The 16,994-nt window shown below is 57.8% G+C and overlaps 1 protein-coding gene across 1 annotated transcript; it reads left to right on the top strand.

Moving 5' to 3' along the window:
- The first annotated feature begins 3,407 nt into the window (after positions 1 to 3,407).
- On the top strand, positions 3,408 to 16,994 carry ITGA2B (integrin subunit alpha 2b). Its single transcript, XM_045836692.1, has 30 exons — positions 3,408 to 3,610; positions 5,254 to 5,375; positions 5,455 to 5,552; positions 5,669 to 5,834; positions 6,104 to 6,153; positions 6,230 to 6,275; positions 6,372 to 6,500; positions 6,835 to 6,882; positions 7,025 to 7,068; positions 7,218 to 7,271; positions 7,414 to 7,466; positions 7,619 to 7,830; positions 10,056 to 10,238; positions 10,501 to 10,546; positions 10,629 to 10,733; positions 10,816 to 10,871; positions 10,979 to 11,130; positions 11,273 to 11,398; positions 11,777 to 11,844; positions 12,009 to 12,156; positions 12,721 to 12,810; positions 13,092 to 13,171; positions 13,458 to 13,538; positions 13,664 to 13,760; positions 13,864 to 14,016; positions 14,137 to 14,244; positions 14,500 to 14,613; positions 14,934 to 15,035; positions 15,241 to 15,357; positions 16,375 to 16,994. Exons 1-30 carry the CDS (start codon positions 3,423 to 3,425, stop codon positions 16,435 to 16,437), a joined length of 3,099 nt encoding a protein of 1,032 aa, XP_045692648.1. The 5' UTR covers positions 3,408 to 3,422; the 3' UTR covers positions 16,438 to 16,994.

The following is a 16,994-nucleotide window of genomic DNA, read 5'->3' as shown; positions in this document are numbered from 1 at the left end:
TGATAAAAGTGTACAGAATCAAACAATTTTCACAAAAGGGAAAGGTTAGCACCCAGAGCTAACCATAGATTTATAGTAATAAATTCGTTTCTCTTCCTCAGCCTGAAAGGAAGGACCAGTATAATAGACGTCTGTTTCTTAACTACTCTCACAATACCTGTGTCCTCCCCTTAACTGAAGAGAAGCTATTCAACCTGAACCTTGGGTTGGATGCTGAGATCTGCCTATTTCTCTAAAATAGCAAGATTCCTTCCTAGAAAGAAAAGAATGGATTTCCTGAGCAGGCAAAGGTGCCCGTGAAAGCAGCAGACTGGCCTGTAGCGCACGCCCTGTGGGAAGGCACATGCCGCCGCCTGCCTCTGCCACCTGGGCTCGTACCGTGGACGGGCTCCCTGTCCTGCACTCAGTGTCCAGTCCAGCCGTCCAGCATTTCCATTCTTTCTTGCCCGAGACACCTTCGCCTTCCCCTTATCGACGCATGTCTGAATTTTGGCAGCATTTCCTGGCTGACCTCCCTGACTCTAGGATATAATTCCCTGTCCCCTGTCTTACTGGCTTCTCAGAATCTGACTGCAGTTCATTTGGTATTCACTGCTTCCCAATAAAATTCCAAGTTCTGAGAGGATAGGAACTGATGGTTACGCTTCCCCGCCTTTTCTTTCTGAATCCCCTGAGAGTGTTTTACGGAATGGAACACATAGTAAACGTTTTGATTATATGCCCGAGAAAGATACGAAGTAAGATACCATTGACTGAGGATGATGCATCAGGACTTAGAAAGGGAACCGAAGATGATGAAGGATTTTTCTTTGTATCTACGTCAGTGCCAGGCACACAGTAAACATTCAATAATTGCTGACTTAATGAAGCCTTAACAGAACTTTGAATTCACTGAGGGGTTCTAGGCCTCAGGCCGCTGATGGGGTGGGTGGCCAAGCGGCAGCCGTGTGTCCGCAGCAGCGCTCTGCCTGCCGTCCTGGAAGGGAGGTGAGCCCCGCTCAGGCTCCACAGGAGCTGGCAGAGGAGCGGAATCCTTCCTGCATACCAAGCTCCTTCCACTCCCAGTTCGGGCGCTCCACCTGTTTCCAATTTTAGTGACTGGTGCCGCGGTCCAACCGGCCAACGAGGCACCAAAGCTTCAAATTACTTGACATTTACCCACCGCATCCAGTTGCCGGTGGTGCAATCACCGCTGTTGTCTCTCATTCCTGCCTCGCCACCTTCAACCAAGACGGTTGCAGTTGCTCTCTGGTCTCCCCACTAAGTCCTGCCTTTTCCAGTTCCTTCTATCCACAGGCCGCCAGTGTAATTGTCCAAACTGTAGCACGATTCATCAATGTATCTCTTACTCTCTGACTTTAGAAATCCTTACGATTCTTTGTCTCCTGCAGATTAAAGCTCAAGTTTCTTTATAAAGCACTCAAGGACCTCCAGTTATTTGACCCCAGCTTTCCACTCCACTTTAATGCCCCAGTCCGCCCTGTCCTGAGTCAGCTATTTGCCCTTCCCCGTAATTGACCTCTGTGTTCTGCCTCTCTGCCTAGAGACTGCCTCGAACCCCTCCATTCTCTGACAAAAGGTAACAGTACAATGGTTAAGAACATGAGTTCAAGTACAAACGTGTTTGAGTCCACCCACTGGTTGTGTAAACTCAAGCAATTTACCTAATACTCTGTGCCACGGTTTCAGGATTTATGAAATGGGCATGTTAGTACCTTCTTCGTAGGGTGGTTTTGAGGAGCACATACTAAAAACAATTTCAGCTAGACATAATCTCTCTCCTTGTCCAGGCACCCTTTACTGTTCCTCTGCTACAGGTGTGTGTTCGTGTCTTCCTCTGGACTGTTTATTTTAAAGATCCTTAATAAGGCACTTATCGGTGCCTTGAGCAGAATAAGTACTTATTAAAAATATTAATGAAATGTGAGTTTCATTTGGGGCTATGCAGTATACCTTAGTAGTTACAATACCACCCCACTGAGGTGGTGGGAAGCTGGAAGGTAAGTGGAAGACTGAGTTAAGTACTCATCCTGATAGATGCGTTGCATGCCTGCCATGATCCTGGCGCTGTGAAGTCAGCAGTGCAGGAGGCCCTGACGTTGGAAGTTCCTTAAGGAACTTGAACCTAGTAAGGTGTAGGATTTTGAGCTGTGTGCTGAGGCGGTGAATTAGAGGGAGGGAGGAGCTGCAGGGGTTCCCGGATGGCGCGGGGTTTGGGCAGGATGAGATGGTCAAGCTGATGAGAAAACAGCAGAAGGAGGATGTGGCCTCGTGCCTGTGCCCCCAGCAGGTCTCAACTTTCCTTCTTGGGAGCCCGCTCTTTGGGGGAGACGTGCCGTGGCAGTAAGACTTGGCGTTCCTCTTCCTCTCATCCACCAAAGGCGTGACCTTGCCTTTCTGCTCAAAATTCCTTCTCTTTCCACGGCGGGACCCCGTGTTTGCATCTCCCAGCTCGGTGTGCACTTCCCTTCGCTGTCCGCAATACCCGCTACGTGTTGCACTCTTGGCTGGGCCCCAGGCTGCAGAAAGTACCTTGCTCTCCGGGGATTCGTGGATGCAATTCAGTGAACAGGCCGCGACCAAACAGCGAGTTAAACCCAGGATGCCAGCCTGAAGAGTCAGGGAAGGCTTCCCCTTGGCAGTGACCCCACTAGAATCAATTCTTGATGTTGGGATAAGAGCTCTGTCACCAGAAAGAGTGAGGCCCATAATCGCAAAGCCTGGGAGCCAGAAAACCCTGGACGGACTCCACTTGATCCCCCATCTCTCTCTTCCCCTTTGGACCACGATCCGTTCCCAGCCCTGGCTGACAGCTGTGACCACGCTGAGACTTGGCCCGAGATGGAGGAGGAAGCTGCCCAAGGCCATAAAAGGAAGTGGATAGGTGCCTTATTCAAAATGATCCACAGCCCAGGTTTTATCAGAAGGCAGCAGCTTCCTTACTCCTTCCCCCACCTCGGGCCAAGCCACAGTGTGCCCCATGGTTCAGTGGGGCAGCTGTGCGGGAGGAGGAGGAACTGCAGGACTGGGGTCCAGAGTGCAGGTGTACGGACCAGTTAGCTCATGGTGTTAACTATCCCTAGCAGAAAGTGTTGATGGCTCACGCCGGCATGGTGGTAGTGGAAATGGTGTGAAGCTCCCAGAGACATAGAGGAGAGGCAGAGGCAGCAAGACCTGGTGATAAACTACTCAGGAAAAGGGAGGAGTCACGGCTTTCAGCCATCAGCATCCACCCCCAGGATGGCCTCGCCCCTTTCCCTTCCTGCCAGTCCGAGAAACCATACGGGTCCAGGGCCCTCTGCTCTGCCTACTGCTCAGTAAGTGGGTTCCAGTTTGATAAGAAAGGACTTCCTGTGGTGGGAACTGAAAGGAAGAGGAAGGGGTTAGCCCATTCCTGCCAAGGAGGCTGTGGGAGAAGGATAATGGCCAGAGCTTTGCATCCACTTCGTGCCCTCTGGCTTCTGGAGTGGGTACAGATGCTCTTGGGACCCAGTGCTGCCCCTCCAGCCTTGGCCTTGAACTTGGACCCAAAGCAGCTCACCTTCTACACAGGCCCCAATGGCAGCCACTTTGGGTTTTCACTGGACTTCTGCAAGGACTGCCACAGCAGGTAAGCCCCGGGGGAAGTTTGGCTGTGGGAAGAGAGGATTCGCCCACTATCACTACTTCTGTAAGCCTCGAGTCCCCCATGTGTGGTAGAGGTCGAGGAAAGTGACTTCCAGGGTCTATTTGGACTAAGTTCTTGTTAAGACTACTGGGGAGGGGCCTGCTCAGGCGAGAGTATCAGAGAAGCACACCAGTGGGGAGATGGGCAGTGAAACGACAGCAAAAACAAAGGCACAGCAAAAGTTGGTACCTTGTTTTTCCCTCCATGGGTCAGTTGTATGACCCATTCCACCCTCATCCCCTCAAAACACAGAGAGGAGTGCACGTGCCTTAAATTGACTTGCAAAACTGTAAAATTGTGACCCACCTTGCTTTTCTACTCCATTTCCCTCATCCCCATCAAAATTCTAGATATTGGAAAAGAAGCAATAAGAGCATCAGTGGTTAGGAAAACGCAGGCTGTGAGATCACACTGCCAAGGTTAGAATCCCGCTCCTCCTCTTCACGGTAACTACGCTGAGCTGGTTACTCACAGAGGCGGACACTGTGCGCCCCAGCTTCGGGCAGTGGCAGTGGCAGGCAGCACCCCAGTGTCAGCCCCTGGGTGAATTTGCTCCGCTGAAGAAAGCCACCTGCCCCAAAGTCAAGTCCTCTTCCCAATGTGACCCAGCACTAATGGATCAAAGAGGACTGTGGAAGGAGGAGAGAGGTGTAAGGGTCCCACCCTCTCACATCAACTCTGGGGAGCTCTGAGGGGTCCTTCTAGCTCCAGGGCTCCCGGGGTGTTCGTGTGGCCATATGGCCCATGGCTGTCACTGGACTTGAATCTAAACTCAACTCCTTCCTCTAGCCTTTCTTGCTTCTTTCCCTTCCTTACCACAGATGTTGGTGCCACTTAACAAGCATCCTGTATGCCAAATATATATATATATATATATATATATATATATATATATACACACACACATATACATATATATATATATATATATATATTATGTATATATAATCTCTGCACTTTCTGAGCACTTGCTATGAGTTATTTGGCTGGTACCATGCTGAATTTCCCTCAAGCATTTACTTATCCTGACAGCATTGATTGGTTGGTATTGTCCCCAGTTTACATATGGCAGAGCTGTGGTTCGAACCTAAATCTAAACTAGGGTCCTCACCAGTATTAGCACTTTACCTTCCGCTTTCGAGTTGCCCACTAGCTTCTCTAATGCTTAATTGGAACTAGCTCTCAAGAACGCATCTGATAAGAGTTTAACGTTCTAGGGATCATGTAAACCCCTGGCTTTTGGAGGTGGGGGCGATGGGGAGTGTAGGTGGGTTCAGAGCTTGGGAGGTCTTTCTCAGCAAGGATATAAGCCTCTCGTATTCATATCAAACCAAACGGGTATAGTTCCAGCTTTCCCCTAACTTGCTGGGTTTCTTTGGGCATGTGATTCACCCTCGCTGGGAGCCTCGGTTTCAGGGGCCCTAAAATGAAAAGATTGGCCTGCATGGTCGGGGAAGTCTCTTTGAGGAAATACGATACAGCGTCGCCCCAGGTGCGCTGCCCTTCCGGGCGATGCTCCCAGCACGGGGCACTGGGGCGTGGGGCATCCGGAGTCTGCGCGATGTTCACGCAGCTCTCCTACGCAGCGTGGCCATCGTGGTGGGCGCCCCGCGGACCCTGGGTCGCAACCAAGAGGAGACGGGCGGCGTGTTCACGTGCCCCTGGAGGGCCGAGGGCGGCCAGTGTTCCCCCCTGTCCTTCAACCTTGGTGAGTACCAGGCAATGAGGGGTGAGAGGGAGCGTGGACAGCCGGGCTTCAACACCCCGCCCTGCCTTGTGCCCTCCAGATGATGAGACCCGAAAAGTAGACTCCCAAACTTTCCAAACCTTCAAGGCCGGGCAAGGATTGGGGGCGTCCGTCGTCAGCTGGAACGACAACATTGTGGTGGGCACTGCGGGACGGGGGCATGGGGAGTAATAGGGGGCAGAGACTTGTCGGGGGGGAGGGAGGCAGAAACCCAAGTCCCCCCTCTTCCTCACTCTTCTGTGGGCCTGCCGCAGGCCTGCGCCCCCTGGCAGCACTGGAACGTCCTAGAGGAGACCGAGGAGGCGGAGAAGACACCCGTAGGTGGCTGCTTCTTAGCTCACCTCCAGAAGGCCGACCGCTTTGAGTTCTCGCCCTGTCGGGCCAACACCATGAGCCGGGTTTACCTGGCGAACAGACACTGTGAGCTCCGCTCTCCGTTTTGGCCCCGCCCACTCGCGGCCGCGGAGCCAGGCTCTTTTTCTGAACCTTCTCGCGGCGCCCGCTGGCCCCGCTTCCCATCCCGCGCTCGACTCCCCAGCTCCTAGCAACACCGCCGCCAGCCGGCGGACTCAAGGCCCCGCCCCTATACTACACATGGCCCCGCCCAGGCCCCGCCCAGGCCCTGCCCCCGGCTCAGGGTACGCCTCCGGGTCCGCCTCTCCTCTGACCCTCCCCCGTGCCTCCTCTAGGGGAAGACAGGCGCTACTGCGAAGCGGGCTTCAGCGCCGTGGTCACCGAGGCAAGTAGCGAGCCCAAACGTCGTGAGGGCGGCTCCCAGACGGGGTCCCCGCTCACCTCCAGGGCTTCCTTTTCAGGCTGGAGACCTGGTGCTTGGGGCCCCTGGCGGCTATTTTTTCTTAGGTACGTGCCCATCCCTACAACTCCCTCCCCTCTACTCCAGGCCTGGGGAGACCCCAGGAGTCTGGGCCCCCACACCCACTGACCCTCGCACCCTAGGTCTCCTGGTGCAGGCTCCAATAGCAGACATCTTCTCGAGTTACCGCACCGGCACCCTCTTGTGGCACGTGCGCACCCAGCGCTTCACCTTCGACTCCAGCCACCCAGAGTACTTCGACAGCTACCGGGGTAACCCCGGCACCGCCCGCAGGGGATTCCCAGCGCTCGGTCGCCCCGCCCGCCCCGCCCCCTGCTGGAGCGCCCCCTTGCCGGCTCCGGCTGGCGAGCCCCAGCACCCAAGGCGCCCTCATCCTCTGCTCCCGCAGCTTCTCCCGCAGACCGCCCAGCTCCCACGTGCCCTACCCCGCCTGTCCCGCAGGTCTTGGCCTCGCGGTGGCCTTCGCTCTGCTGTCTACATAACGCAGGGTTTAAACTGGGTGATGTCCTAGTTTCCTCCTGCTCCGCCCTCCGCCCCCTCCCAGCTTTGCTCTCGCAGAAAAACTAACTCGCGCCGTGTCTTCAGGGTATTCGGTAGCCGTCGGCGAGTTCGACGGGAATCTCAACACTACAGGCAAGAAATCCACCTGGGGACAGGGGTTGGGGAGCCCAGCCCGGGGGGAGCACCCGCGAGCCTCGCACTCAAGTCTCTCCCGGGTGCGGAATGGTGGGCGGGAGCCAGGAAGGTTCGAAGAACCTCATTCGGTTCTCCTCAGAGTATGTCTTCGGTGCCCCCGCCTGGAGCTGGACCCTGGGAGCCGTGAGTGCCCCCCTGCCCCGCCATTCGGCATTCTGCAGCCCCTGACCCTGCTCTTAAGTCCGAGCCCCCGCCCCGCCACCCCTCTGCCCTTTTTCGCCCCGAGCGAGCGGCTGCCTGGGCGGACGAGCTCACGGGCGTTGTCCGCGCAGGTGGAAGTTTTGTACTCGGACTACCGACCGCTGCACCGGCTGCAGGGAGAGCAGGTGAGGGCCGGTTCCCGATGGGGTGGCCCAGGCTGAGGGATTGGGACCCTAGACTATTCCACGGGGACGCGGGGGGTCGATTTCTAAGACAGGGGAGTGGGTCTGGGGGGCGGGAATTAAGGTGCGCCTTGTCTTTCTGCAGGTGGCTTCGTATTTCGGGCACTCGGTGGCCGTCACTGACGTCAACGGGGACGGGTGAGGAGGGTGCGCCCCAGCCCTACCCGGTTGAGTCTCCTCCTTTCCTAGCCCTCGCTCTCGAGAGTGGGGAGGGTGAGGATGGGCGACATGTGGTCCTCGCCTTCAGCAACCCCCTGGTCTGTCCCACTAACCACGCGTCCGGCCTGCAGGAGGCACGACCTGCTGGTGGGGGCGCCGCTGTACATGGACAGGCGCTCCGACCGCAAGCTGGCCGAGGTGGGGCGTGTGTACTTGTTCCTGCAGCCTCGGGGCTCCCAGGCTCTGGGCACCCCCAGCCTCCTGCTGACCGGCACGCAGCTCTATGGGCGATTTGGCTCAGCCATCGCACCCCTGGGCGACCTCAACCGGGATGGCTACAACGGTAAGGGAAGAGAGGGGTTCCCCGCTGCGAGGGGCAAACAGCCTCAATAAAGACCATGGGTGTGACCTGAGGACAGCAGGAGCCAGGGAGAGCTTTAAGCAGGGAAAGTTAAAGGGGACCAGTTAGAATCTGTTTGCGTTAGTCCAGGCAGAGGAGTGGGTGGGCGGCAGAGGAGTTCAGTGGGGCGTGGTGGCCTTTACTGCCTGGAACTCAGGCTGGGCAGCAGGTCCGGGGAGGTGGCATCAGCAGCCCCGCTCTGGACCTGTTTGATCTTGAAGGACTTCCCCACATCGGGCAGACACAGCCAGAGAGCAGGTGCATGTGGCCTCCCCCACTTCCACCCGGGAGGTCTGAGTGGGAGCTAGGGCCTGGGGGAGGGAGGAGGAGCCCCTGGGAGCCTGCGAAGAGAGGAGAGGCCCAGGGCGGAGCCAGTGGAGCGAGAGCATTAGGGAACTCACAGCGGAACTGAGTGTGGAAGGGAGGACGGAGGACCCAGTAGGGTAGGAAAGGACACAGGAGACCTGATGGCTCAAAACTCAAAGGAAGAGAGGGCTCTCAGCAGAAGGAAGGAGTTTAACGACTCCAGATATTTCTGAGAGGTACGATTAGATGGGGCTGGAGAAATAGCCGTGGTCCTTAACGACAAGGAGGTCCTTGGCGACGGCGACGAGGACTGATGCAGGCTGTGTAAGGGACAGGGGCCAGAGCGCGTGGGGTAGGATGAATGGGGTGAGTGAAGCACTGGAGGCAGCCAGTGTGGACAGCCCTTTAAACTGGCCTGTGAAAGAGAAACGGTGATTACTGAAAGAAGGTGAGGGTCAAGGGGGTGGGTATTTTAATTTCAAAGAATATGGAGCAGGTTGAATGTGAAGGAAAATGATCTTGTGGGGAAATGGCGGGGGGGAATGAGTTGGAGGAGGGTCCCTTCAATGCCTGAGGGTGGGGGGTAGGGTGCTAAGCCCAGGGTAAAGGAGGGACACCTATTCCAAGAGCAGATGAGGAAAGGGGGGGAAAGTAGGAGTGAAATTATAACACAACCCTTGGGCTGCTCTTCTTTGAGAAGGAAGTGGGGTGCTGGGAGCTTGACAGAATGGAGAATGTCTGAAAGGTGCTGAGCAGACCAATGCTCTGACCCCGTGGGGCTGCTGGGCAGTGCCCAGTGAGGGCTGGAGGTCAGGTTCATGGTACCTGCTCTGGGGGGGTCTGGCCAGGCTTGCCCCAAACTGGCAGTGGGGCAAGATGGCTGGGGACATGGCAAGGGCGATCAACTGTTCAGGAGATAAAGTGGAGGTGAGGAAGTCGGCCCTGACCAGTGTGGCTCAGTGGGTGGGGTGTCGTTCCAGAGAACGAAGGTTTGCCAGTTCGATTCCCAGTCAGGGCACATGCCTGGGTTTCGGGCCAGGTCCCCAGTGCGAAGCACATGAGAGGCGACTGATGTGTCCCTCTCACACTGGTGTTTTTTTCCCCTCTCTTCCTCCCTCCCTTCTTCCCCTCTCTCTAAAAATAAATGAAAAAACAGAAAAGATGGGAAAGCCAAAGATCAGAAGAGAGTGGAGGCCTGGGGCCTGGGCAGACAACTGTAGTCAGGGTGTTTGATTTGGGGAAATTCTGGGTAACTTGGTCAGAAAAAAAAGCAATCAATATTTTTAAAGAAATATCTGTACAGAAGAGAAAGAGTTACAAAATATAGATCAAAGGTCTTGATCCCTGACACATGCGGAAAACTCCTACACATTAATGAGATGAAGATTAATCATTCTGATGAATAACACATTTTTAAGAGGGAACTTCAGAGTCGGTGATGACTAGCCCGCGCCGTGGCTCTGGCCGTGCATGGGGCGAGCAGGGTGGGGTGGCGGTCCCTAAGGGAGAGGCGGTCAGTGTTTAATGGGGCTTGGTTACTTAGTCTTCTGGGACTCAGTTTTCTCATCTAAAATGGGAATAATGATGCTTAATATTCAGGCTGAAATGAAATCACATCCGTGTGTTTTCCCCAACGCCTAGTGAGGGCCGTCATTGTTTTTATAACGACCCCACTCAGTGGCTCTCTCTCTGACCCAGCTGTGAGCTCCTGGGGGGCAGCACAGCTGCCTCCCTGACCCAGACCTTTCCGCCCCCCTCCTGGCGCCCCGGGGTCTGCCCGGAGTAGGACCCCCTGAAAGTTTTACAGGGCCACCTAGAGAGACTGGAAAACAAACAGACACTCCTTTTGTTGTCCCCCCCAGATGTTGCGGTGGCTGCCCCCTACGGGGGTCCCAGTGGTCGGGGCCAAGTGCTGGTGTTCCTGGGCCAGAGTGAGGGGCTTAGCTCGCGCCCCTCCCAAGTCCTGGACAGCCCCTTCCCCACGGGCTCTGGCTTCGGCTTCTCCCTGCGAGGTGCCACAGACATCGATGACAATGGATACCCAGGTGCCCTGGACTGCTTCCAGCTAAATAATAGGAAGGGCCCTTGAGCATTAGCTGGAGATGCTGGGAGACCCGGCCAGGGGCCGTGCGGTGCCTGACCTGGTGCCCCACTGGCAGCTCCAACCTGTCCGCCGCGGGGCCGGAATGCCGGGGAGGGCCAGGTCAAACCTCCAGCGGGGGAGATGGTTTGGGGAACTCCCGGGAAGAAGACGACATCATGCCCTCTCTAACCTCTGATTCTGACCCCATCCCCCAATACCTACAGACTTACTGGTGGGAGCCTACGGGGCTGACAAGGTGGCCGTGTACAGGTGAGCACTGGGTCCACCGGCGGGGGAGGGACAAGAACAGGCCAGAAGGGGCCACAGTGGCAAGCCCCCCCCATCCCACCAGAGCTCAGCCAGTGGTGATGGCCACTGTCCAGCTGACGGTACAAGATTCGCTGAACCCTGCTGTGAAGGATTGTGTCCTGCCCCAGACCCAGACGTCAGTGAGCTGGTGAGGAGACAGAGGGCATGGGCCAGGCAGGATCTGGGGCGTCGGGGGCCCTGACCCCTGAGCCCCACTCACATCTTTGCAGCTTTGGAATCCAGATGTGTGTAGGAGTCACCGGGTACAATATTCCTCAGGAGCTGAGTGAGTGGCTCGGTGGGCACAGGAGGGAGGCGGACCTTGGCTCCCTTGGAGGCCGGCCGGGGAGACCCTGACGCTTCCTGTCCCCCCCCCGCCCCCCCCCCCGTCAGGCCTGAATGCTGAGCTGCAGCTGGACCGGCTAAAGCCCCGCCAGGGCCGGCGGGTGCTGCTGCTGAACTCCCAACAGGCGGGCGCCACCCTGCACCTAAACCTGGGGGGCAGACAAAGATCCATCTGCCATGACATCAAAGCCTTCCTGCGTGTACGCGCGGGCCGGGGGTGGGCAGGCTGTGCGAGCCTGTCCACTCAGCCCGGGGGCATGTGGGCCGGGGGCTGCGAGTCGAGGGGTCGTCAGCGGCAGGGTGCGTGACAGCAAGACAGCCCGGTTCTCGTCCCCTCCTTAGGATGAAGCCGACTTCCGGGACAAGCTGAGCCCCATCGTGCTCAGCGTCAACGTGTCCCTGGCACCTGCGAAGGACGGACTAGCCCCTGCTGTCGTGCTGCATGGGGACACCCTTGTCCAGGAGCAGGTGAGGGTGGGCAGGAACGGGCCGGGCAGGTGGGTGCAGGACCCCGACCGGAAAGGAAGGGTTAGGGTTAGTTGTAACCAAGTTGTAATGTGAACCCCAAAACCTCAATGTCACCTCTAAATTTTGCTGTCACTGTAAACCCTAATGAAAACCCCAAAACCTCAGTGTCCCCTAAACCCCAAGTGTTGGTGTCACCTCTAAACTCGGATATAAACCCATAAACCCTGATGTCACCACTTACACCACAACATTGTCCCGTACCCTGCCGCCAAGCCCCAAACCCTGAGGTCCTCTCCACGCTCCTTTCATCCTCTGATCTCCTAACCCCCTCATTTCCCATGCCCCCACTCACCCACTCCCTCGGTGCGCCCTCTGCAGACCCGCATCGTCCTGGACTGCGGGGAAGACGACCTGTGTGTGCCCCAGCTTCAGCTCTCGGCCAGCGTGTGAGGAGACCCCCCCACCCCATCTATCCTCCCCCCGGCCCAGCTGTCTCTGATGTCACCTCCTCCCAACCTGGGACGTCGTAGGCCAACCCGCTGTCCTCAGCCCCTGTCCTCCTCCCAGACTCTGGGCCTGGACCAGGCCTCCTCCTCCTTTCTCCCCACAGGAAGGGCTCCCCGCTCCTCATTGGAGCCGATAACGTGCTGGAGCTAAAGATAGACGCAGCCAACGAGGGGGAGGGGGCCTATGAGGCCGAGCTGGCCGTGCACCTGCCCCTGGGTGCCCACTACATGAGGGCCCTCAGCGACGTGGAGGTGAGAGCCCCACGCCCAGGAGGCGTTCCTGGGGATGTGAGAGGCGTGGGAGCCTTCTCCCCCGCGGAGAGCCCCTACTTGTCTCACGCTTTGCTGTAAAAACTGTATTTTTAAAAAAAATTGGAAGAGGAGTGCTTGCAAATGGCCCTAAAATTAAGAACTTTATTATAAAACCCAAGTCCAAAATGGCTCAGCAACTAAATGTTAATAGGAACCCGTTAACTCTCAATGGGTTTCCTTTCCATCTTTTTTCTCAGCATGGACAGATAGTTATGTAGGCATCACACGTATTTAGTTAGTTAGTTACTTTGTTGATGTTGTTTATAACACGGGGATTACAGTCTGTGTAATGTCTTGTGTTTTTTACTTCCAAACATCATAACAAGTAACAGAGCGCTAGAGTAATGCATAAAAGAGAGTGTGACCGCCCCTTGAATTCCCAGCCCCAAGAGCCCTGCCCCCAGCCCGGCGCGGCGCGGCAGTCTGTCCCGGACTGCCCAAGGAACTTCAACACACATGGGCTGCTCTGTAACTACCTTCTTTCTCAAAACTACCCCCTCCAAGGGCTTTGAGAGACTTATCTGTAACCAGAAGAAGGAGAATGAGACCAAGGTCGTGCTGTGTGAGCTGGGCAACCCCATGAAGAACATCCGGGTGAGGCCACCAGGCCCGGGGTGCCAGTCCCCTCCCCCATGGTCTCGCAGTCAGCCAGGTGTGAGGGGCTGGGTGTAGAGTGGGAAAGCCCTGGGCTGGAACCCTGGCCCTCACACTGCCTAGCTGTGTGTTCTTGGGTGAGCGAACCTCCCTCTCCGCGCGGGCTTCTGAGTAAGATGGACGTAAGGACGCTGGTGGCCTTGGAGGATGAGGCCTGGGGGCCACATTCAATGTCCAGAGTAAGCACGTGGGCGGTGACTTTGGCTCTCCCGGTTTCCCAGATGGGGATCACCATGTTGGTCAGTGTGGGGAACCTGGAAGAGGCTGGGGAGCACGTGTCCTTCTGGCTGCAGATCAGGAGGTACCGGACGGGGGAGCACCGGATGCGGAGACGCTCGGGTGCCCTGCACACAGAAGAGTCTTCTGGGGTCCCTGCTCTTCACACTTCCCTGTTCCCTTTCTCCCTGTGTCTGAGTCTTGGAGCCCAAGAAGTTCTCTCCCGGGCCAGACTGTGGTGTGGCGCACTGTGTGTGGAGTTAGCCCTTTCTGAGAGACCTCTGAAGTTCTGGCTGTGCCCCCGGAGTCCTGATGCTCACGGGGCTGGTGCCCCTGACCGGCCTCTCCTCATCCCCTCCCCTCCCCTCCAGCAAGAACAGCCAGAATCCAAACAGTGAGACTGTGCGGCTGGATGTGCCAGTCCGGGCGGAGGCCCAGGTGGAGCTTCGAGGGTGAGGTGCCCGGAGCATTGATAAGGGAGGAGGCGGGCAGAGACCCTTCGTCCGAGGGGTCCTGGGAGAACCCCCACGGGCAAGTCAGCTGATCGAGCTAACTTTGGGGGCTCGGACCCCTGCAGGAGCTCTTTTCCGGCCTCCCTGGTGATGGCGGCAGAAGAAGGCAACAGAGCGAACAGCTCAGACAGCTGGGGCCCCAAAGTGGAGCACACGTATGAGGTAGGGAGGGGCCCCTGGGCCCCAGCCCGGAGTGGGAGGGTCCCAGGAGCTGCAGTCTGGGCACTAGAGCCACCTAATACGCTGCCGCCACCCACTCCGCCAGCTCTACAACAATGGCCCTGGGACCGTCCATGGCCTCTATCTCACCCTCCGCCTCCCCGGCCAATCCCAGCCGTCCGACCTGCTCTACATCCTGGGTGTACAGCTCCAGGGGGGTCTTCAGTGCACCCCACAGCCCTCTCCCAACCCCCTCAAGGTGAGAGCCCGGGTGGAAGAGGGAGCTGCGGGTGAGTCCCGCGCCAGGCAGCCAGGGTCCCTCTGGGAGGGCCGGGACATGGGCAGAGCATACGCCCTGACAGCCTCTTTGCCTCTGCAGCTGGACTTGGGGCTGCCCACCCCCACCCCCACCCCCATTCACCCGGGCTATCACAAGCGGGATCGCAGGCAGGCTTCCCTGCCAGGGCCCAAGCAGCCAGTTCTTGTGGTGAGCGGGCTCTGCGGTCTCCGTGGGGTCTCTCCTCCCTGGGGCCCAGGGTGCCGAGGGGCGGGGAAGTAGGGGCAGGGGCCAGAAGAGCGATGCGGGCCTCCCGTTAGCCACTTTGGTCCAAGTGAATTCTGAGGACTGTGCTGGTCTTGACCGCTCCCCCTCCCCCGGCTTCCCCCTCTCCCTCTGTGTGGGGTCCCGGCGTGATGGGGTGACGGTCCAGAGGGGCTGGGGACTAAGAGCACGTCCCCTCAGAGCTGCGACTCGGCGCCCTGTACCGTGGTGCAATGCGAGCTGCAGGAGATGGCGCGCGGGCAGCGGGCCATGGTCACGGTGCAGGCCTTCCTGTGGCTGCCCAGCCTCCGCCAGGTGCGACGCGACGTGAGGGGCGGGGCCCGGGGGCGGGGCCTCCTGGACGCGGGGACCGAGGGTGCCCTGGGGGGAGGCGGGGCTGTAGGGAGCGGAAAGACACAGAAGGCCAAGGTTTACTTTGTTTTCTTTTTTGTTGTTGTTTTTGTTTTTTCATTATTAATTAATTGTTTATTGGCAAGGGGAGTTTGCTTTGGAAGGGACGGGTTTAGGCCAGGGTCAGGGCTCCCCAGGGGTAAGCCTGGGGCTGGGACTCCTGCAACAAACAGGCCTGTGTGAATCCCTTACCCCCCCCCCCCCCCACCCCGCACCCCTTCCAGAGGCCACTGGATCAGTTTGTGCTGCAGTCGCACGCCTGGTTCAATGTCACCTCCCTTCCCTACGCCGTGCCTGCCCTCAGCCTGCCCGGTGGGGAAGCTCTGGTGAGTGCGGCAGAACGTTGTCAGGGAGACGAGTCCCACGGCCCATCCCGCCCGCGTCCAGCAGAAATGGGGGCGGGCCTCCCTGGGTCTAAGGGGCGAGGCTGGTAGGTGGCTGGGCTTGGCGTGCCCATCCCACCCACGGGTCTGAGTTCTGGGGAAAGGGAACCGTCAAGGTGGCAGAGGACACGCGCGGCTCTGTGCGCAGGTGCAGACGCAGCTGCTCCGGGCGCTGGAGGAGAGGGACATTCCCACCTGGTGGGTGCTGGTGGGCGTGCTGGCTGGCCTGCTGCTGCTCACGCTCCTGGTCTTGGCCATGTGGAAGGTAAGGGGTAGAGGACGACGGGGTCCCTAGGCGGGCTCGGACCCGGCCGCGCCCTCCCTCACAGGGAGGCAGAGAGAGAGACAGTGGCCCAAGTGGGTGACCCAGAGCCCGTCCGGCCCACATCGCCACTGTTAGACTGTCATTCTCCAGGGGACGCCTTCCAGGCACGAAACCCTGCGAGAAGTGGCACCTGGAGTTCTTCGTCCTTTAGACCCTTCGCCCCTGAGAGGAGGGGTCACAGGGCATGCGCCCCGCCTTCAGGAGCTCCCTGGCTGCTGTGGTGACAGGGTTCCCTTCCTCCCTGCCCTGTCCTTTGTCCCAGCTGAGGCGGGAGACCCAGGTCCGAGGCAGGCCCTGCTCCCTGCTCCTTGCGGCCGGGAGGGGTCGCTCCTCCTCCGCGCCTGGAGAACACGTGGGCTGCTCCCGGACGTGCTCTAGTGCCCAAGCCCAGGGAAGCTCGGTGCTTCTAGGGAAAACCAGACATCCGACGTATAATAATCAAATATCTATCACCATATGCTTGAGTTGGAGGGAGACATAATCATCGGTATTCAGCAAAAATCCAGAGAAGGAAAAGCAAAATATTTTTTTTAATACTTATTTATTTATTTATTTTTTATTTTTTAGAGAGGGAAGGGAGGGAGATGGAGAGAGAGAGAGAGAGAGAGAGAGAGAGAGAAACATCAATGTGCGGTTGCTGGGGGTTATGGCCTGCAACCCAGGAATGTACCCTGGCTGGGAATCGAACCTGGGACACTTTGGTTCCCAGCCCGAGCTCAATCCACTGAGCTACGCCAGCCAGGGCTGCAAAATATTTTTTAAAAAATGTTACGGGTATTATCTCAGTATGGGGAAAGGCCTTCTTTCGTGCGGACATGGGGTCCACGTTTTGTGCTGGTCCGGGCGGGGGAGCACCGCCCGCCCGGCCGGCTGCTCCCTGGCGGGCTGACTTCCTCCAGCTGCTCAGGGGCCCAAGGACTGTTTTTGTAACCTGTCCCTGGCCCTGTGCACTCCCAGCTCGGCTTCTTCAAGCGGAAGCGGCCACCTCTGGAAGAAGACGACGAGGAGGAGGAGGAGTGATGGTCCGGCCCGTGACCTGTCGCAGCAGGAAGGCTGGGCGCGATGCCCGTGTGCCCCCTCTTCCCCGCGTGTCCCCCGCTCTGCTTGCCCGTGGGTCGGAGCTGTTCCGTGGAGGCCTCCGGCTGCCCTCTCCTTCCCACCAGAGCTGGGCCACCCCCCACCCCCGGTCCTTCTGTCTAATAAAGAGGCAGCCCCAACCCCCGTGTGCCATGTCCTCTCGGGGTCAGCGCAGGACGGGGGGCCAGGGTGATGTTTGGAGGAGGGGTCTGGGGCTGGTAGAAATGCGAGCAGAGAGCATCTCGGCCGGGGCAACGATGACAAATTACTGTCTTTGAGGAGCGTCGGGGAGTGGAAGGTGGGGGTGGAACCAGAGGGAGAGGGTGGCAGAGCCTCCGGGTGAGACTGGGGGGACGGACGCTTCTGAGAATGGCCTGGGGGGGCGGGGCAGAGAAGGCAGGCAGGGTCCTTGGAGGGCAGCTTTAAAGAGTATTTTTAAAAGTGATTTTGAAGAGATAAATGTCAAGAAAAGAACACACTCTCCCCACTCCCATTAAAAA

The sequence above is a fragment of the Phyllostomus hastatus genome, unplaced genomic scaffold (assembly GCF_019186645.2).
Source record: "Phyllostomus hastatus isolate PE091 unplaced genomic scaffold, TTU_PhHast_1.1 phas_contig_210, whole genome shotgun sequence".
Lineage (NCBI taxonomy): Eukaryota > Metazoa > Chordata > Mammalia > Chiroptera > Phyllostomidae > Phyllostomus > Phyllostomus hastatus.
This window is presented reverse-complemented; position numbering and strand designations above follow the sequence as displayed.